This window comes from Elephantulus edwardii, unplaced genomic scaffold (assembly GCF_000299155.1).
Source record: "Elephantulus edwardii isolate Elephantulus edwardi_28Jun2011 unplaced genomic scaffold, EleEdw1.0 scaffold00322, whole genome shotgun sequence".
Taxonomy (NCBI): Eukaryota; Metazoa; Chordata; class Mammalia; order Macroscelidea; family Macroscelididae; genus Elephantulus; species Elephantulus edwardii.
Genome location: NW_006400072.1, coordinates 1,959,808 through 1,985,946, shown reverse-complemented (window position 1 = coordinate 1,985,946; position 26,139 = coordinate 1,959,808). Strand labels below are relative to the sequence as shown.

The 26,139-nt window shown below is 48.4% G+C and overlaps 1 protein-coding gene across 2 annotated transcripts in view; it reads right to left on the bottom strand.

The window, feature by feature from the left end:
- Positions 1-26,139, bottom strand: part of FBLN2 (fibulin 2) — a 71,401-nt gene that overhangs the window by 13,951 nt on the left and 31,311 nt on the right. The window contains exons 2-10 of one of the 2 annotated variants that reach the window (XM_006901367.1): positions 20,509-20,620; positions 18,807-18,936; positions 15,681-15,861; positions 12,147-12,356; positions 11,299-11,412; positions 10,628-10,729; positions 8,654-8,794; positions 4,576-4,710; positions 3,461-3,598 (exon numbers count right to left, since the gene is read on the bottom strand). In XM_006901367.1, coding sequence (XP_006901429.1) covers positions 3,461-3,598; positions 4,576-4,710; positions 8,654-8,794; positions 10,628-10,729; positions 11,299-11,412; positions 12,147-12,356; positions 15,681-15,861; positions 18,807-18,936; positions 20,509-20,620 — 1,263 coding nt within the window. The remainder of the gene's footprint in view (positions 1-3,460; positions 3,599-4,575; positions 4,711-8,653; positions 8,795-10,627; positions 10,730-11,298; positions 11,413-12,146; positions 12,357-15,680; positions 15,862-18,806; positions 18,937-20,508; positions 20,621-26,139) is intronic. The other variant, XM_006901368.1, reaches the window with a different exon arrangement.

Sequence of the window (26,139 nt, the reverse complement as noted above, 5' to 3'; positions counted from 1 at the left end):
TTCTATTAACTGTTGTTTTATGTGTTTTGCATGTCTATTCTTTGGAGCATAGATGTTGACCACGATTTTGTCTTCTGAATTTACTGTGCCTTTAATCACTATACAGTGACCTTCTTTATCTATTATGGTGGTTTTCATTCTGAGGGCTATTTTATCAGAGATTAATATTATGACACCTGCTTTTTTGTGGATGCTATTAGTTTGGCTTATTTTTTTTCCAGCTTTTAATTTTTAGTCTATCTTTCTCTTCATTTCTTTGATGTGTCCCTTATAGTCCTTGATGGGCTTTGTCTTTTTATCCCTTATGCTACTCTTTTTCTCTTAATTGGCACATTTAGTCCATTCACATTTAGTGTGACAACTGACAGGCCAGTTTTATCTTTGCCATTTTTCTGTGTTTTATTTTTATGTTGTTTCTGGTTACTATGGTTCATCCCCTTTCCTTTGGGGTCTGTGTGAACAACCTCTCTTATAATTTCTTGTAGTTTTGGTCTTGTTTACACAAATTCTTTCACTTCCTTCTTTTCTTTGAATGACTTCATTTCTCCTTTATATTTGGGGATGGCTTTGCTGGGTACAGGATCCTTCGCTGGCAATTGTTTTCTCTCAACTTTTTGTATATGCTATATATCATTGTCTCATTGCTTGCATGATTTCTACTAAAAAATCAGAACTTAATCCAATTTCTTTTCCTTTGTAGAGGACTCTTTGTTTTTCTTGCATTTTCAGTATTCTGTTTTTATGTCTTAATTTGGAGAATTTGACTATGACATGTCTTGATGTTTCTTTAGTCTATTTAGTTTTGCTGAGCTTCATGAATGTAGATTTCCTCATTTTTCATAATACTTGAGAAGTTTTCTTCTAGGACATCTTCTACAATTTTCTCAGTGATTTCCCTGTCCCTCTCACGTTCATATTCTGTATGTTTTCCCTTTTGATGTCATTCCACATGATTCTAGTGTTTTCTTCATTTTCTTTGTCTCATCTCTGATTTTTCTTCTAGTATGTTTCCACTGATGCTCTTGTCTTTCAGCTCACTGACTCACTACTCCATTTCTTCTGTTCTACTTTTTGGTCTCTCCACTATGTTTGAAACGTCTTATATTTTGGTCTTAATATTCTGGATTGCATTTTCATGCATTTCTGTAGTTTCTAGTACTGTGTTGGCTGTACCTTCTCTGTCTTGTGATGATCTTTTAAGTTCTTGTGCCTCTTTATCTATAGTTTTAATTCTTTCTTCCAGCTTTTTCATTTTCTTCTGTAGTTGTTCAAGTTGTTCCTCATCAGTCTATTTCTTCTGGTTCCCTCTCTTTGTAGTATTTGCTTTCCTAATGGCTACTATTGTTTCTTTTATCATTTTCACTTTCTTCTGCAGCTGTTCAAATAACTTTACATCAACATATATTTTCTCATTCTCAGTTTCTGGGATATTCATTGAGTCTGCAATATGCTCTGCTTTTTAAAGATAATTATTTTGGTTTTTTTCATGATGTTTGATGCTGTTTGCTGCTTTCTTCACATTATGTGAACCATTCTTTGGTAGATGTTAGGCTGTTACAAGTGTGTAATGTCCCAGGGGAGGGTGATGCTCTGTGGAGGTCTTGTATATCAGTGCTTCCCTTTTGGCCCAAGGGCTGCAAAGCAGCATTGAATACTGTTCTCTGGAAAACTGCAGCAGGTCCACTCCTGTTCCCCTTTGGCTAAGAAATCTCAAGCTTTCTCTACATGTTGCAGTCAGAAGGGTTCAAGGCAGAAGTGGAGTTTATTCTTGGAACTATGTACTCCACAGGTTTGTTTGGTTAGTTTTTTTCCCTCCTTTTCCCACCCTCACCTTGTTTATTCAGATACTCACCAAAGATAAATTTGGCACTTCCCCATGGTTTGATTTGGTTTCCTTCTTTTCCTTTGGCCTGTGTACAGGGTTGCCCGATCACTGCAGAATTTTAATAAGACCTTTCTTTTATGTGTGTTGCATTGAGTCTGGCTTTATTCACTTGTTTAGGGAAGCTTCAACCCCTCTCACTTGAAAGCTATTGCTGCAGGATGAGTCTTTTTAATAACGTGTACAGCCAGAGGGCAAGGAAAGAAAAAGACGGAAGGAGGAGGAGGGCCAAAGATGGCTCTGGGTCCACATCTCCTTGTGAGTGGCGACCCAAAAAAGAGAGAGCCCAGCCATGGCCTCTTTGAAGTGTTTTGTTGTTTTCTGACTTCTAGGAAACCACTAACAGGTTACGCGGCCAGCAGTGTTAAAGGCTGCCTCAGGGATACAGCCTTCAGATTTGGCATGGCAGCCTCAAGAAAACATTTTCATTTATTAGCCCCCTCCCTGTACCTTGGTTCCACTCCACAGTAGAGACCCCACCACATGCAGTTATTGGAAAGTCCACAGCCAACACTGCCCCTTACCTGCCCTGTCTTGTCTTCCTCACTGCTCACATCCCTGAGGGTTCCTACTCAGAGCAGCATATCAAGCAGGGAATGCCAGCTGGAACCCACCTCTGTGTAGGCCAGGGCCACACTTCTGGAGGCAGGGAGGACTTTCTGGCTTCTGACCAGTAATTTTTTGAGATGAGGCTGAACTTGGGTGGGATGGGAGAATTGCTACTCTCCACCTGATGTATACAGACACACTTAGGAGTTCTTGAGTTCAAAGTTATGAGAACAGAAAATGTCACATGCAGTCTGGTGGCCTAGTGGTAAGGAGCTGTGGGATAAAGGTGGGCAAACTCCTCCTATGCAATCTGCTGTAGTTTGGTGTCATCGCGTCAAGCACGACTCGTTGCAGTCCTATGAACAAGAGATCTGAACCCTGTCCTATCCTGTGCTATCCTCACATGTCCTGACTAGAGTCCATTGCTGCAGTCACTGTGTCAATCTACCTGGTCAAAGGTCTTCTTCTCTTTTGCTGACCCTCCAACTTTCCAAGCATGATGTCCCTCTCCAAGGAATAATTGCTCCTCACAACATGCCCAAAGTATGTGTGACGAAGCTTTACCACCCTTGTCTCCAAGGAACATGCTGGCTGCTCTTTCTCTGAGACAGATCTGTGCAATTTACTGCCTCTGAAAACCTGAAGAAGGGTCAGCTATGTCTTGGTTCTAACTTGGTGGTACAAAACAACAATATCACATGCAGTCTGGGTAAGTGCCATTTTGTGAATATGTGTGTATAGTAGATCACAGTATCAAATAAATTTCTGGTGTTTGTAGGGAAAAAAAGGTTACAAAGCACATTCATCAAGTCCCACCCCACAGAAGGGTGAACTGAGGCCCCAAGGTGCTCCAGTTCTCCTTCCTATTTCCCTCTCCTGACCCCCAGCTCAGCCCCCAGCACCAAGTTGTCAAGTCAAACTGTTCACACCCATGACACCAAAGGATACTGAACTGGGAGAGACAGAGCACTGAGGGCTCTGCTCCCAGGAACCCTCAGGACAGGACTTCCACCACCTTCCCACACTCACCCACACAGTTGCCTTCAGGGTCCTGCAAGAAGCCGTCCATGCAGCGCTGCCGAGCCTGGCAGTAGAAGGAGCCCTTGGTGTTCTGGCACGTGAAACCCACCTGGCAATTGTGTGTGCCCAGTGCACACTCATCCACATCTGCACACAGAGGCCAGTGTCAGGAGTGGTCCTCCAACACCCACCCTGGAACCCTGCTCATCCCACCCAACCTCAGGCCACTGTGGGGAGGCCACGTTCTTGCAGACAAACTAAGGGTGCAATACCTCCTAACCAGGCCCATGTCCCTGGAATCTGAACACACCTACTCAGCTTTCTCTGTACCAGGTACTGCTCTCAGCACCTCTTGACACATTTATTTAATCCTCACAGCAACTCTACGAAGTAGGTAGCTCTGATGGCTTAGTGGTAACGAGCTGTGCTGCCAACCTAAAGGCACAGGGTTTGAATCCCCAAGCAGCTCTGTAGAACGAAGATGTGAAATCTCTTCCTGTGAGATTAAATGCCTCTCAAAACCATCAGCTATGAATTAGTTCCAACTCAATGGTATACAACAAAAACAACAAGAAGGCATAGCTAGGGAACACTGGGTAGAACGAGAACTCAGGCAGCCTCGCTCCACCAAACCACGTACCTGTCTCTACTCAATTTTGTAACCTCTGGGCACAAGCACCACAAGGTCAAAGACAAAGACCACTGCACCCCACACTCTGCCAGATGATGAAATCTCAGGAGATATGAATTAACTGAATGCAAAGTCTCCCTCTTGTCGTTAAGTGCTGTCAAGTTGACTACAACTCACAGTGATTCCATGAATGATGGATTTGAACCCTACCCTTTCCGGTGCCGCCCTCACCACCTCTGATATATCCAAGCCCATTGTCACAGTCTCTGTGTCAAGGCTAGGATTTTCTAGTGAAAAGAGAGGGAATGATTTTTCAAGGGGCTCCACTCTCACGTGCAAACAGAACATGCAGGGCATGAGATGCTCACTGAGCAGCTGCAAAGCCAAGATCATATTCATGAATTCCCCTGACAAAGACACATCCTCTGGTGCAGTCCTCCACAGGCCAGAAGCCTGCATGCTGGCTGCTCCCAGGAAGGACTGAGCCCCTCACCTGTGCACTCGCCATCCTCAAGTCTGTAGCCCGGCTCACAGGTGAGGGCCTTGTAGCAGCGGAAGGAGCCCAGTGTGTTGACGCAGTGCTCGCCCCTGCTGCACGTGTGCAGAGCTGTCACGCATTCATTGATGTCTGCAGGAGAGGGGGCTGTTAGGGCTTCTGCAGGCAGCCAGAGGGAAGGGTGAGCTGGGCCCTCTGGAGCCACACACAGCAATGCCATTTATCTATCCATCCATTCACTCAGTAAATATTTATTAAACACCTGTTATGTGCCAAACAATGCTTGTGGCACGGGGAACACCTCTTAGACAGCAGACAAAGAAAGCCCTACCCCGTGGAGCAGACATTCGGGGAGGAGACACAGTAAACAGACAAACACAGAAGCCTGTAGTACTGGAGATGGTTATAAGTGCTGTGTGTGGGGGGGGGCGAATAGACAGGATAGAAAGAGGAGGAAGGTCGAGGGAGGGATGCAGGGTCAGGATCAGGGTCAGGGAGGGCTCTCACATGATACTGCTGGAGCAAGGATTTGAAAGAAGCCAAGATGTTCTAGGCAGAAGGAACATGGCCAATGCAAGGGCCACGGAAGCCTGCCAGGCACCTTCAGAGGATAGAGAGGGGGCAATTATGGCCTGAGAAGAGATCTGGCCTGGTCTAACTTAGCCACTTGGAGACCAGTCTTGAGGTGTGAAGGCGGCAGCAGGCTTGGTAGAGGATTAGGGTTCTCCAGGTAGGAGAGGCCTGTGGCTCAGGCCGTGGGACAACTAAAGCTGTATGCCAACTTAGCTGCTTATGAGTCTCAGATTTCGTGGTTGTGTTGTGGTTAGTCTGTCCATGAGAACAGGTGTAATGTAATGGTTCTCCCTGAGGAGATTTCCTGTGGGCAGACAACTGACCAAAGAGGCGTTTCATCAGTAGTGTGGGCTGCCTGGAGGATGTGAGGTGGCCTGGGAGGCTGGCTTGCTTTTTGTTCAATCTCAATCTTGTGCCTGGCTCCTCATATCTTTTGTTCCTTGGACCAGTGGCCAGACTTGTCTGCCAATGTTGGTGCATCACTATCTGCAGCTACAAGCCACAAACCTGGGACCTGCAGCCTGTATAAGTGTGGGTCACTCATTTCCCTTGGATCTCTCTCTCTCTCCCTCTCCCATCTTCCTTCCCCCCACACCCTGTGTGTGTGTGTGTGTGTGTAGTATTTGCTTTCCTTCTCTCGAGAGCCCAACTACAGCAGATGCCCACCCACAGCAGTGGTGAGATAAGGTCAGACTCTGGAAATATCCTAAATGTGGAACTGACAGGCCCCACTGAGGGATGACAGGAAGGTGTGAGAAGAGTGTAGAAGTAGAGGCCTGAGCAGCTAGACACAGGAGATGGTATCTCCTGGAAGAGATGGACAAGCCAGCATGCAGGGCAGGGAAGACCTGAGCCCCATGGCCACATGCACTCAAGCAGCACCCAGGTGGAGATGTCAAGAAGAGGCTGCAGAAGGCAATGTGCAGAACACATGCCAGAGTCTTCAAAGGCCCTGGCTAAGATATTAATCTGTGGCCAACAGTAAGACCCAGCATGGCTGCATGAGTAGCTCACAAAGAAGAGACTGGTAGGGGTGCTAGGATCAAAGACTGCCTCTGGGGATGCAGGGCTGAGGGCCACATGCCCCTAAGAAGCAGTGAGTTTTGAGCTGAGTGGACCAGGTGGACAGCAGGTCAGGAGGTGGGGCAGGGCCACGGGAAAAGAGAGCCAGTGGTTAACACAGAAGGCAGTCAGGGGAAGAAGGTTTGGCTGGACATCAAGTTGTGGTGCACAGGCTGGGTTAGCCAAGAGAGATATGTCCAGGGTCTCAGACACACCACAGGCAGGAACAAGCAGAGAGATAACGGAGGCTTAAGATAGGGTGGGTGGCTCAGTTCAACAGATGTGGAAAAATGAGGTCTCCAGCTGCAAGAGTGGAACCCAGGGCCTCAGTACAGAGCCCCTTTAAAGAGGTGCCCTTTCCCTACCACCAGGCCCTTCTGCCAGGTGAGTTTTGGAGTTTGAGTGCTCCCCTCCATCTCATAGACCAACCCATCCATACACCTTCCCAGGGGCCAAGACAATCCTCCAGGTGCAGGGCACAGATGGCAGATACGAAGTCTCAGGAGCTGCCAGCAGCAGTAATGCACCTGTCCAAGGGCCTTAAGACTCAGCCCTAAATTTAACCCTGATGCGCTTCAGCTTACACACCTCCAGTGATGGGGAGCTCACTCACTAAGCAGACTGCCTAAGCATCACACATTGTTGACTCTAATGCTAAACTCTGGCAAGTACTTTATATGGGTTCATTCATTTACACTTCACAATGACCCTATGAGGCAAGAGCTATACTCAGCCCATTTCACAGATACGTAAACGGAGGCATAGTGTGGATAAGTAACTTGCTTGCTGTCTTAATATTAGAAAATGCCTAAAAGAAGAGGCTTTGGCAGTGCACCAGCCTCCCCACTGGTCAGGCAGACACACATATGTGAGTGAGCAAATGAGCAGACACAAATAAATGCTTGTGCGTGAGGAAGTGATGGTGGGGAAAGAGCTGGTGGTAACAATGGATGACAAATGAGAGCGTGAATAAGTGGAATGGACTTGCTGAACATTTTACATGGGACAAACAGAGCAAGGGACTGAAGGCTAGTATATTTTGCTGAATGGGATTTACCTTTGCTCTTTGAACCCAGCACCCATTTACCAGCCACCGAGGGACCCCTGGCACCATAGGGCTTTTTCCTGGGGAAGTAGAGGCTCACAAGACATACAAGAATGTTCCCTCAAGATGGCAAGAGGAACAGGCATCCTGGGAAGTGGTGCCTGTTTCCTGGGCAGTGCATCAAGCCTTTCCAGGCAGGCACACACACGTACACAGGCTCAGTCCAGACAGGAAGAGGATGCCCAGCCCAAAAGCAGATGAGGAGGTGCATGTTGTACCTGTGGCAGGAGGCCAAGGGCAAACATGTGGGCAGTCAGTGCCGTGGGCCCACCTCCCAGGTGGCAGAGGGCAGGCAGGGAATGCGACACAGTCAGGCTGGACACAGCCCACAAGCACAGGGCCCCGGCCAGCATACTCTGCGCTCGCTGCCCTGCGCCCACCTCCACACCCTCACTCAAGCTGTTCCTCTCACCTGATGTCCTTCCCACCAGCAAAGTCTGTCTTCCCAGGACACCAGTGCAAAGCATGCCTGATTCCATGGCTGGAATCAGCCTCTCCTGGCCCGTGTGTCTGCTGCTGCAGTGACCACTATCTGCTCTGAGTCCCTGCTATCTTTGAGCTGGGTTTATCTCTTTGGGACCACGCAGGAGCCCGTGCATGTTCCTCAGGTCGAGTCCTCCAGCCACAGAGGCATTAAAGAGACGGGCAGGAACGGCCTCACAGATCTTGAACCACGTCAGGCCCTGGCTAGAGGCTGGAAATGTCTCACCCAATCCTCCTGGTCCGAGACCACTGGGCAGCAGCCCTCCAGGGGAGAAGGGAGAAATGGAGGCTTAAGGAAGACGACTTTTTGGGGTCCCGTGGCAATGGGCAGTGAACGTGCCCGCTGGATCCCAGCATTTGTCCACGCACCTCTACCTCTGCGGTCATCTGATGATGGCCCAGCTGATAATGGTACCATGTTCACTGTACCCCACAAAGTGCTCACTGACCACACCCAAATGCAAGATCAGTGACCCCCTGCGCCCAGCCACAGAACTACTGGGGGGTGGAGTTTTCCTTTGGGCCCCAGGCCCCACGTACACTATCCTGCTGCCCAACCCACGTGATCTCCACATTTGCTGCCCACGGGGTCAAGGGCCCAGCCAGGCCACATGTCCAGCTGAGCTGGACGACTCCAGGCACATCCCTGGGGAAAGCATCCCCCATGAGAGCTGGCGGATAAGCAGGACAGGACACGAAGGATGTGACACAGAGTGCAGGGGTGCGCCGGCTGCGCTGAGAGCTCAGATGCAAAGGGCAGGCCCTTTAGCATGTGGCCGCGGGAGGGCATGGCTTGCACGGTGCAGAGCGGAGAGCCGTGACGGTGGGCAGCAGGCAGGAGCTCGTGCTTACCCACGCACTTCCTGTGCGCATTGAGGATAAAGCCCTCTGCACACAGCACTGTGTGGTTGACACAGTAGAAGGATCCCAGGGTGTTCACACAGAACTGGCGCCGGCTACAATCGTGAGTGCCCAGGAGGCACTCGTCTCGGTCTGGTGTCAGCCACAGAAGGAAAAACAGAATTAGAGGGGCGTGGCCTGCCCTGGAGCCCACCCTATAGGGAAACTGAGGTCTGGAGAAGGGCAGGGAGCTGCCAGGGCCTCCCGGCCATCAGTGGGAGAGCTGGGTCTTGAACCCTAGTCTGCATTAGTAGAGTCAAAGATCTGTGAGTTGCAACCATCTGCTCATATGGGGTAAGGGGTGAGGAGAAACTCGGAGGATGAATAGCCTGTCCCACATCCAGACAGGACCAGAGGCAGGGCCCAGGCAGAGCCCAGGCAGAGCCCAGGCAGGCCTCAGGCATGCCCCCTCTTCCATGGTTGCCAAAGAAATCAGTGTGGAAGAGGTTACACACGCAAGTGCCCTGAGGGCCAGGCAAACAACAGAAAGGGGAACGGCATCTGGGCTCTATTCAAAAGAGGGCCAAGACATGGGACTGTGTGGTCTTATTTTGTAAAGTTGCAAGAGAAATCCAGAATCTAAACTTTTTTTTTAAAAAGTCTTGAGTTTCTCATGGTGGCAATGCATGTGAATATGTTAAACATGAAGGAGTGAAGCAGAACCCCACTGCAAGCCAGACTGAAGCCTCAGAGGCAGCCTCTGGCCTGGACAGCACCATTTTTGTCTCAAGGAGAAGGTGGAAGCCTGAGGAGGCACATACCAGAGGAGTAGGGCTGTGCCAAGTCCGATATCCCAAACCCTCTTAGGGCCATGCTCATAGCTTCAGGACAACCCTTCTGGTGGACAGATCCTGGGAGGTGGGGGAGAACTTCAAATGATACAGCACAAGCCAGGACTAAAATTGCCTCCACGGCATTTGAGACAGAGTGGGGTGAGGTCATCACCACACTGCACACGCCAGGCAAATTTCCCACCCTCTATGGGTGTCCGTTCACATTAAAATGTAGGTCTGCTCCAGTTAGTCCCTGGGGCACTCAGGATCACATCTGCTTCCCAGGCCCTGTATCAGCCAAGTCCCCAGATAACATGTAAAACCCCTCTTTGGCTTCATTCTCTGTGGAAACCAATTCTGATGATGGGTAGGTATCAAACCAATTCTGATGATGGGTAGGTATCAAACCAAAGACTACATCTTATATCAGGGAAGTCCCACACTCTGGACCCCACCGAGAGCCAACCCAGACACAATCCCCCAGCTCCTCAGCAGATCACTGGAGAAAAGCAGGGTTTCCCCAGGGTCCCTGTGTGGCAGAGAGGCAGCTCACTGGCACCAATTCCATTTCTTCCCCACGTTAGTAAGAGATGAGCACAAGAAATCCTGCTAGAGAATTTTCTCCCCTTGCCTCACCTGCACTAGCAATAGGGGGCGCTGGAGGGGATACTAGCAGTCGGGGCACTTGGAGGGGAGAATGCTTTAGGGTCCTACTTCTCAAACAGCCTAGCTTCCCTCCTTCTGTGAACTCTGACCATGGAGACGAGGGTAACATGAGATGGCAGGGCCACTCACGGTATGGACCACCTGGTACCTTGTGAGGGATGCTGATTCCTGGGAACCAGTTCTGACCTCTTGAATCAGAACTTCTAGGGATGGGACCCAGAAATCTGTATTTCTAACAACGTTTCAGATGATCCTAATACCTGTGAAGTCTGAGGTCTCTGGGAACCCACGGTGGGCTGGACAGTGGCCCTGCCTCTGGAAGGGAAGTTGCTGTCACTCTGTTTAAGCTGCAGGATTTGGAAATCCCATCACAGAAGCTAAGCCTGCTCCCCAGCCACAATAGAGTGTTAGAACTTGGCCATACTGTCCTCCCTCAGACCATCCCCACCTAATGCTGAATCCGGCAGAGGAGGACCCGGGCACTCACCTTCACAGGACACACCATCGGCCATGATGGCATAGCCAGGAAAACAGGAACACATGGCCCTGTCCCCAACCATGTTGCACACCTGCTTGCAGGGTCCATTGTCTGTGGGGAAGGGGCACCGGATCAGCCATCACCACCCAGCTATGGCCTCACCCCAAGCCATGCATCCCCCCCGATTATGGCCCCTACCCTCACAGAGCAGACAGGACAGCCAGTGAGCTGGAGAGATATCCCCAAGCCCGGCCCCATTCAGGTCTAGGACAAAGGTCATGACTCCCCACTACAAGGCCCAAACCTCTCCCTTGAATGACAAGATGACAGAGGAGGTCAAGGAAGAGAGGTGGCAGAGAAGGAAGTGAAATATGTAGAGGTGAGGACAAAGAAAGGGGAAATGGCATGAACTCCCAAGGAACACCGAGTGCACTTCCCTCTGCTCCATGAACAAGAAGAGGACCTGGCAGGAGAAGCTGCTCTGGAGCTCGCCACACTGGCTTGCCAGCAAGGTGCAGCATGAACCTAGCGCACTAAGCTGAGCCCCAAAGCAGAAGCACCCCACATTGGCAGGAGGTCCCCATGCACCCTCCCAGACCTAAGAGCTCTCACCTGTCAGCAGCCTGGACACTTCCCCCAATCCCAGGGCCCTGCTCAAGGATGCTGCCACCTCTACTTACTTTTGCAGGTGTTGGGTTGTGGCAGGGGTAGTGGGATCGTGTTGGGGGCCACTGGAGACGACTGTGGCCTCGGAGCAGACTGTGCTGTATCCTCCGGCTTTGAGGGGTCTTGATCTGTGATAGGCAGAACAGGAGAATGAAGGGGGCGAGGCACTAAGGCATCATGGCCTGGACACCCCATCACTCAGCAGAGGTCATTTCACTCCACCCTCCCCATTTCACAGTGGCACGGAGATGTGCCTCGGGCAACACCTCACAGCTCTTCTAGGCTGAGGGTTCTACAATAGAGAAGAAAAGAGGCATGACGACGAGAGGGGAAGGAAGGAGGGTTTCCAGACCATTTGCAGTTAGAGAGCCTTCTAGAACCAGGGACGGAACAACTCCCTGGTCTGCCAGGGCTGACACCAAGGTCCCATGCTACCAAACACAGCCTGGGTTCAGCTCTGAGAGCTCTGGGGTTCTGCCCTTGAGCTCCAATCAGGACCCTCTGTCTGCAGTTGTCATGTTTTTGTTGTGCACTGACAAGCTGGAACCTACTCATAGTTGACCGTCCAGAGGGCTTTCAGCGGCAGTAAATCATATGGGAGAAGACTACTCATCTTTCTCCCACGGAGTTGCTGGTGGATGTGAGCCTTTGTGTCAGCAGTGCAGCTCCTCATTCGGCCATCAGAGCCTCCCTCACCCTCACAGCTAAGGGCTGCCAGCTCCTGTGGTCTCACTGTGTGTGGGTGCAGGGGTCAGGTAACCCAGATTTCCATCCTGCCTTGCCCCTGCTGCTCCCATCGCAGGGATGCTGTGTTTACTGGCAAGCCCAGTGCCCAGCTGCAACCCAGGTGACGGGCCCTTACCTGGACGGCAGGTGCGGCCGTCGTCCTGCAGCGCGAAGCCGGGGAAGCAGGCACAGTGGTAGGAGCCCACAGTGTTGATGCACAGGTGCTGGCACAGCTCCCCCGGCAGGAGCAGGCACTCGTCCTGGTCGTCGCCCGGCAGGCTGTTGGGCAGCTCAGCCTCCGTGCCCAGCGTGAGGGCCTCCTGGGCCCCCACTTCTGCCTCTGAAACTGGGGTGGGGTCAGCATTTAGGACATAGGAACACGGCAGCCCGAGCCGGCAGCACAGGCCGCATGGACCACCAGCAAGTCCTCAGCAGATCCTTATGTGTGCCCAGCAGATAGGACAGAGCGGACAGGGGTATTAATGAATGGGTAAGCAAATGATTGTGTCAACCAATGAACAAATCTCCAGCCACAGAGAGCCTATCAAAACCAAGGCCTGCTCTTCATTATCTTCTTCTTGTTACTGTGTACTGTCCAGTCAGAAATGGCCCACAGCTGACCCAGCAGCAGGTTTTCAGAAGCTGTAAATCACATGAGAAGAGACTGCCCCTCCTTCTTCAGAGGAACAACTGGTGGATTCGAACCACATACCTTTCCGTTGATAGCACAACTTCTTACCACTAAGCCACCAGAGCTCTGTTCGTCACCTTGAGCCCTGAGGAAGCACGTGAGTGCTATCAGGGAGGCCCTCTCAAGGCAGGATGGATTCCAGCACGCTGGACCTTCACCTGACTCGGGCTCTGTCCCTGTCACCGGGGAAGTCGCTGTGTTCTGGGAGGGAAGCCAGCCCCCTGGGGCTGCGGTGATGCATAAGGAAGATCAGAAGAGAAGGCCTGGGTCTGTGCCATCGGTCTAGCGGTCACGAGCTGCACTGCCAACCTAGAGGCACGTAGTTCAAACCCACCAGCTGCTTTGCAGGAGAGAATGAGTAATCTCCACCCATGCATTTTATAGTCTCTGAAAACCTGCTGGAGGGTCAACAATGGGTCGGTTCCAAGTCAACAGCACATAACAACAACAAAAGCTTTGTATTATGGCAAGAAGAAAGATACAGGACAGGACTTGATGGGACAGCTTGTGGCCTCTCCAAGGCTCTGCATCAGCCAGAGTCTTGGCCCTTTATGCCGGACCCCTGAGCTGAACCTCAAGCAAGCAGCTGCGTGAAGTCACCTCTGAGGAACATGTTTCCTATTGAGATGTTTACATCACACTCCACTCCAATCAGCACTGGCCTGGTGCCTGCAAGTAAGGCCACAATCAGCGGCAATCACACATGTGAACACTCATCTGTGAGCCCAGCGCTCCTCAGACCAACCTGAGGCTGGGCAGCACCTCAGGAATCCAAGCTGAGCCCATCCTCGTGTGACAATCCTCACAGGGGCTTAGAGAGGGGACCAAGTGCTGGAGGGACAAAGGAATGTGTCCAAGGTCATCTAAACAGGGCTCAACCTCAGGTCAGTCAGACTCCGCTCCCCTCAGCAGCTGAGGCCCAGGCCACCTGCTGCGTTTCACAGGGGGACAGCACCACCTGTCCCTGGTTCAGGTGCCACCTGCTCCCCTCACTCAAGATTTCCTCCCTCACCTCATCTTGAACCAGCTGCTTCTGATCCTCATCTGGCACTCACACCAACGGTCAAACAGTCCTTTCAAAATCAACCCCAGCAAGTGACACTTCCAAAAACTGGACTCAACATCTGGTCCTACAATGGCTGTGGGAGGCTGGCCAGTCCTCCTGTCTTGGTTAATTAACGTCCACCTTCCATGTCTAGCTCTGCTAGACAGCCAGAAAACTCTGCCCCAAGGGGTGCGTGTGTCATGCAGCCTGTGACAAGACCTCTTTCCCATGCAGATTCCCACACTTTACATTACAGGGACATAATGACAGAGATTTGGATTGGTTGAGGTCACAGCTACCTGTGGCCAGGGTCAAGGTCAGGGTAGCAAGAAGCCCAGAGGTGAGAGATGTCAGTCATGGTTATGGTGAAACCTAGTCACATGGCTAGGGCAAGATCCTGGATAGACAGAAGAAGTAAGGATAGATGGATGACTGAATGAGTAGATGGGCAGGAAGACGTATGGCAAGCCAATACTAAATATTTGTAATAAACCAAATGCTATTTCAGGATAGAATTCACCCTGAGGCACCAAGGCAATCCTTAAGGGTTTACCAGATTCTTGCATTTGCTGACTCCTTCCTCCTGAGTCAAGGGGAAGATTTCAATAGAAAGAGCTTGGCTTCATTTGCATTGAATTCTCTTTGTGATTTACTTCCTGATAATTTTCAATAAACATGCAGGGAAGCGGGAATGGGGGTCTTCAGCAGAGAGCTGCTGGCCCCCTGTATTTCACGTTCTCTGCTCTCATTCCTGGCTGTCTGTCTCATTATTAACACGTTGCCACAAATGACGGTAATACATCGAAGGAAAAAAAAATGTGTTTCTAAGCACGGGTCGTCAATTTAAACGTGTGCGGCAACATGTTAATAATTATAAAAATACTTTACCATCGGTCTGCATCAAATATGGGTGAAATGAGGAGATGAACAAGAAAGTAGGAGGATGAAGAAATAGAGATGAACTAATGGTTGTTATGCATCAGAGAGCTGGACAATAACCAAGGAGGATAGAAGGAGAATTGATGCCTTTGAGCTGTGGTGCTGGAGAAAAGTATTGAGAATACCATGAACTGCTAGGAAAACAAACAGATTTGTCCTGGAAAGCGTTAAACCGGGTGGCTCCTTGGAGGCAAGGATTCTGAGGCTTTGTGTAACATATTTTGGACATGTGAGGGGGGACCAGTCCTTGGAGAGGGACATCATGCTTGGGAGGGTGGAGGGACAGCGCAGGAGGGGAAGGCCCTCTAGGAGGTGGATTGATTCAGTGACTGGGATAATTGGGAGTGTGTCAGAGACAGTGAAATTGGCACAAGACAGAGCAGAGTTTAGGGCTGTTATGCATAGGGTCACTATGAGTTGCAAGCAATTTGATGGCATATAACAACAACAACAACAATGGGTGGGGGACGGATGAATGGATGGATTGGGAAAAGAGTGGAATGGTGAATTGATGGGAATGGAGAATGTATGGATCTATTAGTGGCTGAATAATGGGAGGATAGATTGATAGGTGGATGGATAAATAGATGGAGGAAAAATAGATGGATGAATGGATGAATGAATGAGTAGGAAAGAAGATGGGATGGGAATGAATTGGAGAAGGCAGATGGTTAAATGGACAGATAAATGAATGGGTTATGCAAGTCGAAAGATGAGAAAGTGGGTGAGCAGACAGTGGAAAGTGCAAGGATGAGAGGTTGTAGTAGATAGGTAGATGAATGAGTAGATACCTGATTAAGAATACCATCTCAGAAAGAAAGGGGCAGAGTCCACAGTCAGAGACCAGGAGAATGCCATCTAGGACAGTACTTCAGTCATAAGCACTTGACAGTGGATACAGGTTTCCCCAGAAGGACAGTGTGCACCCCACCCCCCTCAGCTGAAGAACCAACAGTCTTGAGCCCTCACCCAACTGCACACAGGGCAGCACTCACCTCTCTGTGGGATGGTTGCAGGCTCTGGAGGTCCTTGGACCTCGGGCACAATGAGGGGGTCTTCGCCCACACAGCAGGACTGCATCACATGGTTGCAGGGGTAGCCAAGGTTGGGGTTGGACTCACACGACTGGCCTTCACCCCGCACACGTAGCCCCATGCCACAGCAGTCACAACATTGCTAGAGGAGAAGATTGAGCCATCATTGCCCACCCCAGAACTCCCCAGTCACAGTGGACTCTCCAAGGTCTCCTGTGTATCTCCTCCACGGCCTGAGCCTGAACTCAGGGTCCCTGGGTGCGACGTAGGGTTAGACTCGAGGACCATGTCTTCTCACCAGCTACCATGCTCTTTGAGGGTGATGAGGTCTCTGTCTCCACATCCTAGTTCCTAACTAGAACTGGCGGAGTAGGGCTACTATAAGTTTTATAGACTAATAAAGGGTCTCTTGTGGAAGATGCTGAACTAGGTGGATTGCCACAGTGACTGCAGCCGTGGCTCAAGTGTGTCAGAGATTGTGAGACTGACACAGGATTGGACACGGTTCAGTGCTACTGTTTATAGGGTTGCTAGGAGTCATACTTGACTCCATGGCTCATCATCATCATCATCATCATCATAATGCAGAAAGTCTAACAATTATTCCCCAGTTCTATCCATTATCCCTCCATCTATACCAGCAAAATGCCAATTCCATCCAGGCCAAGTAAAAGACAGTATTTGTCAGTGTCCTCAGTCATTACATATGGAAGCTAATGGGTGGAACTTTAAATACAGCTTTTGAACTAGGACTAACTCAATCTATCAACACATCCTTTATGATCTTCCTGTCCCTTTTTTGTGCAATTTAAGTGATGGCTGGGGCTCCAGCAGCCATCATGGACTACTGGATGACCTTGAAGACAGAAGATACACACTAAAGATGTCTGAGAAGAAAATAAAGTCTGGGTCCCTGAAAATATCATTAGATCTAGCTCATCTCAGACTGCCTATTTCTAAAAGTAAACCTTTTAACTGGTTTAAATTAGTGTGGTACATTTGCTGCAGTGTTGTGTTGTTACGTTACATTACGTTACGTTACGTTACGTTACGTTACGTTACGTTACGTACCACCAAGACAGAACATACCCTTAGCTGACCCTCCTGTGGGTTTTCAGAGGCAGAAAATCACACACAAGATTTCCCATCCTTTCTCCTGCACTGTAGCTTGTGGATTCTAACTATCTGTCTTCAGGTTGGCAGCACAGCTCCTTACCAGAGCTCCCTAATGACTGCATCAAGTGCAGTAATTTATATTATTGCCTGTGTCCACTGTGTTTGGGTATCCAGTATGGGAAGATGTGTGGAGCAGCTGGATTCTACAAAGGTGTGTTTTCTAATTTGAGGCTTGGGTGTGAACTCTTTGCTTGCTTTTTTATTTTATTGACAACTGGGTGTGAGCAGATTAGATTTAGCCTTGTTTTTTGTTTTGTTTTGGTTTGGTTTCTGGTTAGAAAGGCTGTTTATTTCCCTCCTTCCCTGTACAGGTTGCTTTTCAGAAGCATGGGAGTATCTTCTGCATCCTCATAAAATGAACAACTCACATCCTGTCAATAACATATTTCTACCATTTGTTTTAGAGTAATAGCCATTTTCTTGTTTTCCAACTTAGTTCAAGAATAGCTTCAGGCCTTGTTTTTAAAAAGGCAGTTAGTTGCCAATTTGGGGCTGGTATCCAGTTTGGGAAGATGTGTAAGTTTTGTGGAAAGATTTGTAAAGATGTTTAAAGTTGGATTCTACAAAGGTGTTATTTTCTTGTTTTGATTGAGGCTTGGGTATGGACTGTTTGCTTTTGTTGTTGCTGTTTACAACTGGGTGTGAGCTGATTGGATTTGGCCTTGTTATTTAAAAGGGCAGTTGGGCCCTCTGCTTGTGGCACTCATGCCTGGTTTTAATTGTTTCGGTCAAACATCCTTCTAAGTGGTATAGCACTGGTCTGTCAATTTGCTGTACAGAGGTAACTCATGGTTGCTGTGATGCTAATCACTGTGACACTGATGTATCAAATGTGATAATGGTTATCCATGGTGGACACTGTTTGGCGGAGCTCTCAAATTAAAACAGGCTTGGAAGCAGGAGTGACATCCACTTCCGAAATAGCTTGCTTCTGGAAACTCTATGAACTCAGAGAAATGATGATAGTTATACAACAAGGTTCAGGCCTTTCATTCATAGGGTCACTATGAGTCATCTATGACTTGATGGCACTTAAGAACAATAACAACCACCACCATTGTCTTTGCAATGTAATAATGGAGCTTCTCTTATCAAAGCCTAGAATCTACTTCCTAACCTCTGTGTCTTATGATTGAATCTGGTTAAAAAAGATGAGACAAAAGTGACGATATGCCAGTTTGCGGCCTTATTTTGCTGCTTGTGTTCCATAGTCAGAACCGACCCACAGCTGACCCTCTTGCAGGTTTTCAGAGACAGTTAATCGCATGGGAGGAGACTATCCATCCTTTTCCCACAGAGTAGCTGGTAGCCTTGAACCATGTGCCTCTGGTATTGCAGTGCAGCTTGTGCTTCTACCTCTTTTGGGAGCTGACCCAATCTCTTAATTGTACAAGCCCAGACTAGCCTACTTGAGGCTAAGAGGCCACATGGAGCACTGATAAGCCATCTCAGTGGACCGTCCTAAAGCATCTGGCCCTGACGGAGCCATCAGCTGACTGCAGATGCATATGTGAAACTAGCCAAGCCCAGGTATGCATGGCCCAGGTGAGCAGAAGCACCCAGCTGACACAGAGACTGTGAGCTAAGCTGCTCACAAGCCACAACGTCTGGTACTCCAGACCTCACCTCCATGTGGAACATTTCCATTTCCTGAAGATTCATCATGTGCTTACTAAACAATTAAGTTTCTATTTTCTCGGAGCATCACAACTGCCCCATCAAAGGTGAAAAATTACCATCAATTTAAAAGAGGGAGAAGCAGAGGCTCAAGGAGATAGACCGTTCTAGGGCTTTCTGAACTTGCTTGCTACTGGTCTAGGGCTTTCTGAACTTGCTTGCTACCAAAGTCATTTCCCTACTATTATTTGCGACCCCGGCTACGTCGGGCTGTGAAAGCAAGGCCCAACTTGCCTTATACAGGGAGATGCCACAGGTGTCGTTGTCCTCAGCCCCACAGGCCTCGCCCTCCTTGGCCGCCAGGATGCCGGCCATGCAGGTCTTCTCCTTCAAGTAGGAGACACAGCAGTGCTTCTGAGCCGTCCTGCAAGGGAGGGTATACTCAGCTCCGCGACGTACCCACACATGCATTGTACACCCCTCCTCCCAGGGGGAGACTGCATCCTTTCACAAGGAAGAAGCCAAAGTACGCTCCCCAAGATCACACAGCAAGCAGGTACCACTGCTGGTGGCTGGAGCACCAGAGGCTGGCAACCTCTGCCGGGCCAGAGGGCTTTATGTCTTAACTCTGCAAAGAGGACTCAGGCCTGAGTGCCACTGGGCTGAGAAGAACATGGAAATTCAACACAGGAAGGGCTGAGGAAGCACAGCTCACAGGACCCCTACCCTCTGCTTCCCAATCTCTGAAGGCTTGTCCTGGGGCAGAGACAGTTCAGGAGTCAGAAACATGGAGGGTCCCAGGAGGCAGGTTTTAGCACCGTGAAGAAGTGTGGCACCCAGTAAGAACTGTCTGGGATGGAACCAGTGTCCTTGATGTGGTGAGGTTCTCACAACAGGAGAGATGCAAGCATGCAACAGGGCTGCAGTTACAAGCCAAGCTGTGCCCTTCCAAAAGGTATGTTCAAATGCTCGATCCCAGTACCTGTGAATGTGAGCTTATTTGGAAAAGAGCACCTTCTGTAAATGTAGTAAGTTAGCATGAGGTCTTATATGTGACAACAGAAACAAAGATTACAGTGATGCAGCCACAACGCAAAGAAAACCTATGCTACCAGAACCTAAAAGACGTTCCCCAGAGCCTTCTGAAAAAACGTGGCTCTGCTGCTACTTGGCATTTAACTTGTGGCCTCCAAAATAGGGAGAGGATAAATTTCTGTTACCCGCCTGTGGTATGTGTTCCTGGGAAATTAAGACAGCTGCTTAGATCAGATCTCTAAGAGACTGGCTGGTGCATACCTTCACCACCACGAAGCCTCAGATGAATGGGACAGAGAAGGAAGAGCAAAGGGACAATTCAGAATCCAATTTTTTCTTAAGAAAGCAGTGTGGGCAGGACACAAGGAAACATGGATCTAACCCCAGCCCTGCTGCGTGGCTCTAAGTAAATTACTTTGCCTCTCTGAACCCTACCTTCCTAGTCTGGAGAAACGACTAGGCTGGAAAGATGCTGTTCCTGGAGAAGAGAGGCAAATGGCTGGCTAGCCCTCCTGTGGGACTTAGTGGGGGAAAGCTATGCATGTGAATAAATAGTGGGTTTGCAGACAACTCCAGAGTCAGAGGGACAATCAGAAGCAGAGCTGTGAGAAGCCCATCTTCTGGAGGCTGGAGGGAAGCAGAGTGGGGAAAGAACAGAGGCTGTCCGTTCAATGCTGAGGAGGAAACCAGCATGAGCAAGCACCACAGGGCAGGCGCAGCGTGTGGAAGCCCTGAGTGTCCCCAGGCGGGGAGAGTGTTTAAACCTTGCTCTGCATTGTGTACCCTTTAGACAGAGCTGAGTAGGCCAGCTTCTAACTCATGTGGTTTGTTCATTCTTGGAGTCACTTTTCGGCTATCAGGCAGCCCACAGCAGCCACATCTAGAGCCCTTTTGCACCTGGAGGTGAATATCACAGAGGCTGGAAGTCAAAGTCAGCAGGAATCTCAAGGGGCCCACCTACCTGCAGATGTCACTCTCCAGGCCAATCTCAGGGACATCTGTGCAGTCATCATTATAAATGGCCCGCTGCTGCCCAGCCGCACAGCACTTCTCAATCATGTCCTTGGTGGAAACTGGGGACAGCAAAATGGGACAGAGTCAACAACGCAAACAGGCTGTGGTTCCAGGTGTCTGGTGTCTCACTGAGGAGAGGAGGTGCCCCTGTGGTCCACCCAGGCCCCTTTTACTGGAGGGAACCCATTCTACCTTCTCGTGCCCTTTGGCCATGAGCCTGGGCTCTTTACAGCGCATGGCTGGTGCCTGGTGCTGGAAATTGCCTGAGATGCTCAACTCTCCCATGGGGGTAGTGAGAGGGAAATGAGGCCCACAGCTGACTCACATGGGACACAGGAGCTCAGATACTTGTCTCAAAAGAGGGAGATCCTCATAGGCTCAGTCTAAGGTGGACTGTAGCTAACTGGCTCATCTAGTTCCTTCCCTGACCCCTCATGACAGAGCTCTCCAAGTGACCCCCAAATATACAAGAATCCTTGAGGCTTCTAGAAGTTGGGTCTGAGACACCAAAAAGGGATAAGAGATAATACATGAGTAATAATGAATGAGAGAAACTTAAAACTCTCCAGAATAGCTCATGGGAATCTATTTATTGGGCATACAGAGAATGTTTTGAACTCAAAGGCACAGACCATTAATGTAAAACCAAGGTAAATCTGACTACTTAAAAATAAACATTTTCTGCAAAGCCTTCCATGAACATGACTGCTGACAGGATAGGTGATGCTTTTGTAATGCCTGAAAACTGACATGGAATTACTGTCATTTAGAAAAAAAATAAACTCCTGAGAAAGCAACAAGAAAAAGATTAATCCCAAAGCACAAGAGGTAAAAAGTATGACTTGACAACTGACACAAGAAACCAAAAAAAAGCAGACAGGAAGACACTCATCCTTTTAGAAGATCTAAAACAAATAAAGTGCTAATTTATAAAGTGTCACCTTATTCTGCTTAAACTAGAAATCTCAGAAAGCAGGATAAATGCCCAACTCCAGCTGGAGTGCCTTCATCCAGGGGTAAAAGCAGAGAAGGGAGCAATCTGGGTGGAGAGGGATCTGGTACCAACGTTCACAATCAAGTAGGTTCATGGCCAAGGACCCTACAGGTATCAGGGAAAACCTCAAGAGGCCCCGGAGTGAGAGACTCAAGGGTGCTCATCTCAGTGTTGTCCGTGGAAGAGGGCAGGAGGCACCCTCGGTGCCCATTACCAGGGGCAAGAATGGGTAAAATCTGGGGATGCCCTCTATGAAAGGCTTCTGCCACCAAAAGAACAGACCAGATGGACAGACAGCAGCAGGGAGCTGGACATGTGCACACACAGCAATGTGGCAATTCAGAGCACTGTGGGGAGAAGGGACCATGAGCATGCACCACGCAATGTAGCATAACACACGCAGAGGATGAGTGCACATTTTACAAGAATGCATGCTGTTGTCAGTAGCTGTTAGGTGCTGTACTCAACAGCTCCAACTCACAGCAATACTATGTGCAACAGAAGGAAACTGTCCCCAAACCTACGTCAACCTCAGTCTCCACTGTGCTAAGTCCACTGCTGCAGTCACAGCATCGTTCACCTCGCTCAGGGCTGTTCTCTCTCACTGACTCTCCACTCATCCCATCACCGAGGTCCTTTCCCAAGGACTCAACTCCTGAAACACGCCCAAAGTACATGAGACGAAGTCACTATCCTCACATCTAAGAAGCATTCTGGCTTCACTTCTTCCGAAACAGATGTTTACTTTTTTGATAGCCCCGAGCATAGTCACGATGCTTCACCAATACTACAATTCAAAGACAACAATTCTTCCTTATTCTTTATGCAACTTTCACATGCATCAGAAACATCTGAAAGTGCTATGGCTTGGATCTGGCACACCTTGGTCTTTCATATGACATCCTTGTTACTTAGCACTGTAAAATAATCTGAGCAGCATATCTGTCCAATGCAATACACAATTTAATTTCTTGACTTCTATTTTCATGGTGGTGATGGTAGATCCAAATAAAATGAAATCCCTGTTGAGGTATAATTTGTACTGATGACTATAGTACATATAGATTATAAGGGTGGATAAGGCAGACCAAGCACTTGATGTTTATTATCTCATTTGAGGCTGCTGTGTTGTTATGTGCCATCCAGTCCCCTGTGACCTGCAGCAATCCTATGTACAAAAGCTCTGAAGCCCTGCCCTGTCCTGAGTCAGTCTCACAATTTCCAACACACCAACCCCCATTGGCCCAGCCACTGTATCAATCCATCTCATCCAGGGTCTTTCTCTCCCGCACTGAACCTCCATCCTTCCAAGCATGATGGAATTTTAGGGCTACCTCTGTTTCTCAGACATGTAAATAGAAGTTCTCCATGTTTAAGACACACAACCCCTAAGTGTGAGGTTAGAAAAATAAGGATGAAGAATTCAAACCCCAGCCGTCCACCCTCCATTCACAACCCTTCTAAGAACTATGTCTACTATGGGTCACAGAGATGAGCATAAGTGTATCCAGCAGTAAGGTCCAACAGGTCCAACAGTAAGTACATCTCCTCCCCAATTACACTGGAATTCCAAACCCAACCACCCAAATTCAAGACCATCCCACAGCCTATCCTCTATTGGTTACTTCATCTCCTGTATCTCCTGTAGCCATAACCTAACTCTACAATCAAACTCTCACAAGTATGTCTACAGGTAGAGACTGGCTAGAAACTCCATACCAAAATAAGAACAATTGTCTCAGTACAGGACTTTTTCAGTAGGCAACAACAGACAGAATGCACCCATAACACAGCCTAATCAAACAGGGAATTTCTTCCCCAACAGCTGACCTTTAACACACTGCCTCCGTAAGAAAGGAGAGACAGGATGCAAATGCATGCTGCAGGACAAAAACTGAAGATACTGGTTGAAATTATTAATCTATAAAGAGCTGTCCTTTTTTCCTGGCTTGTGTTTCTTTCCACTTTACCATCCTGGAATGCAGCAGGGAGAGCTTGTTCAAAGAACCAGTCCAGTGTGGGGTGTGTAGTTTACAAAGTTCTCTGTCATTTAGGGCTATTAAGCATAAGCACTTCAGAGAACGTCTCCAGCAACCCATGGCTTGTGGCAGCAAACCAAATGCTGGGGAATCTAACATTTCCTCCTGGTTATATTTGGATTTGTGGTCAGACCCTGCTACCCTGTCTTTCAACACCATTCCCAGAATTAGCACAAACCGGATGGGGAATCTATCACTTAACAGAATGGTTGTAAGGAGGAGCAAGACCCCTATAATTTGCTGGCCCCAGTAACCAAGCAGTACGGCTTTTCAATGTTACTCCTGCTATCCCAACTCACACACATGCTAAACGGTATTAAGATTAATTCTTACCATTGCAGGAGAAGTTATATGAACACTAGCCCCGTGGGGAGGTTTGCATACCACAAGGCTATCCTGACCAATCTAAGTCCCTAGAAGAGACTGCTTTATCTATGGGTAAAGCTTTAGAATTATAGCAACAAAGCATTGCATCCCTTGCCTAAATAGCCGTGAAGCACAGAATCACTGTGGTCCATGCCCTACCTATTTGCTGAGCAAGGAGGAGTCTATACAACCTCCTGTTGCATTTATGTCAACACATCAGAAGTAGAAATTAGCATCAAGAGACTTTATGACCAACTCAGATGGCTACAAAGGAAAAGGGGTTGGTAGGGGGTCACCAAAAAGGCCTTTCCAGCTTTGCCTGCCTGGCTAAGCCCTCTCTCAGGCTTTTTGGCGGTCATTTTACTCCTCTTATTTGGGCCATGTTTATTTACTCTTAAAATTCATGCCTCCCAGGCTGCAAGCATTCCACATCAAAGTGATGACACTGTAAGGTTACCACCCTGAGCAAGTCCTATTATCCCCAGTATTCAACTAGTACCTTCAGATAAACGAGATGCAGTAGAGTAGCTAGGATATTTAAGGAGATATAGGAGTAAGGGCCAGACAATGCATGATTCCAGCATGAAGCAACTAAAGTGGCCATCATTTAAAACCCTCAAAGGACTTAAGGGCTTGATATTTCTAGGGTGGAATGTTACAGACAAAATAGAGAGAGGGAAGAATAAAATAAAGAAAGAAAAGAAACCCAGTCATGCTGGAGCTGACAGAAGTGAATTTCAGGCAGAGTCGCAAGGGCCAATCAGCACCAAGAAAAATACAAGTCTTACCTTTCAAGAAAGATGCCAATGCCTCAATAAATGGACGTGTGTAGTAAAGAAGCAACATAAGTACACAAGACTCAGTGGCATCTAAAGTAACAGACCAGAGTGGGAACCTCTCATTGGTCCAAACACTACCTCATTTAAATAGTACATACCACAAAAAGGCTATACAAACACCTAACCTCCTGGCCTACTGGTAAAAAGCTGGGCTGCAATCCTGAAAGCATGCAGTTCAAATCCACCAGCTGTTCCAAAGGAGGATGGGAAATCTCCTCCCAAGCAATGAACTGCCTGTGAAAGCCCACAGGAGGGTCAGCTATGGGCTGGATCCAACTCTATGGTACACCACCACCACCACCACAACAACCCCCTCATAGCCCATTGTCTGCTCCACAGTTTCCTTCTTGTTCCAGAGCTGTTCATTCTAAAATGTACTGCCTTCTACCTTTAAAATAAACTGACCGTACCTTCACCTTTGCTTCTGCCTCCTTGGTTTTCTTTTAATTTTTTTTATTTTGTGGTTTTTGTTGTGTCTGTTTTATTTTGTGTGTGTGTGTGTGTGTATGTGTTTACAAGTCAGACATTTCAATACTACTACAAATAAAAAGGCACTTTTCTGAGCCAATGAAATTTCCATACATCCTGATACCTCTGGGGTGCCCACCTTCCTATTGTCTCCCACGTGGTTCAATTCGCTGACCAGGCAGGAGATCGAAGCAAGGACACTCACTGAACACACACATCTCTATCCTCTTATCATACAGGCCAGACCACCAAAAGATGAGAGAGTAAACCCAACACAAGAAACAGTGCTGTTGTTGTTATTATGTATCATCAAATGAGAACTGGCCCACAGCTGACCCTCCAGTGGGTTTTCAGAGGCAGTAAATCACACAGGAGGAAACTGCCCATCCTTTTCCTATGGAGCAGCTGTAAAGGGCATGATATAAAGATCAGAGTAAACAAAACAAGAAGGCATAACTATAATTAATCTCTATGCACCAAATAACAGAGCCATCAAAACTTAATAGGCTTGAAAAGAAGAAGCAGACAACTTCACAATAATACAAGGAAAATTCAACAAACCATTCTGTATGAAGGACTGATAGTTAGAAAGGACTGATAGAAAGAAACGCAACAAAGGCATAGAACTAGTCAACATGATAAATCAAGCTAATCTCATAGACACATAAAGAATACTCCCTGTTCTTGGTGTTTGTTGTTGTTGTTGTTATGTGCCATCGAGTCGTGTGCGACTCACAGCAACCCTATGTACAACAGCCCTAAACCCTGTGCCAACCGCATTGCCTCTGACACACCCATCCCGATTACCCCAGTCACTGAACCAATCCACCTCATAGAGGGTCTTCCCCTCCTGCGCTGTCCCTCTACTCTAC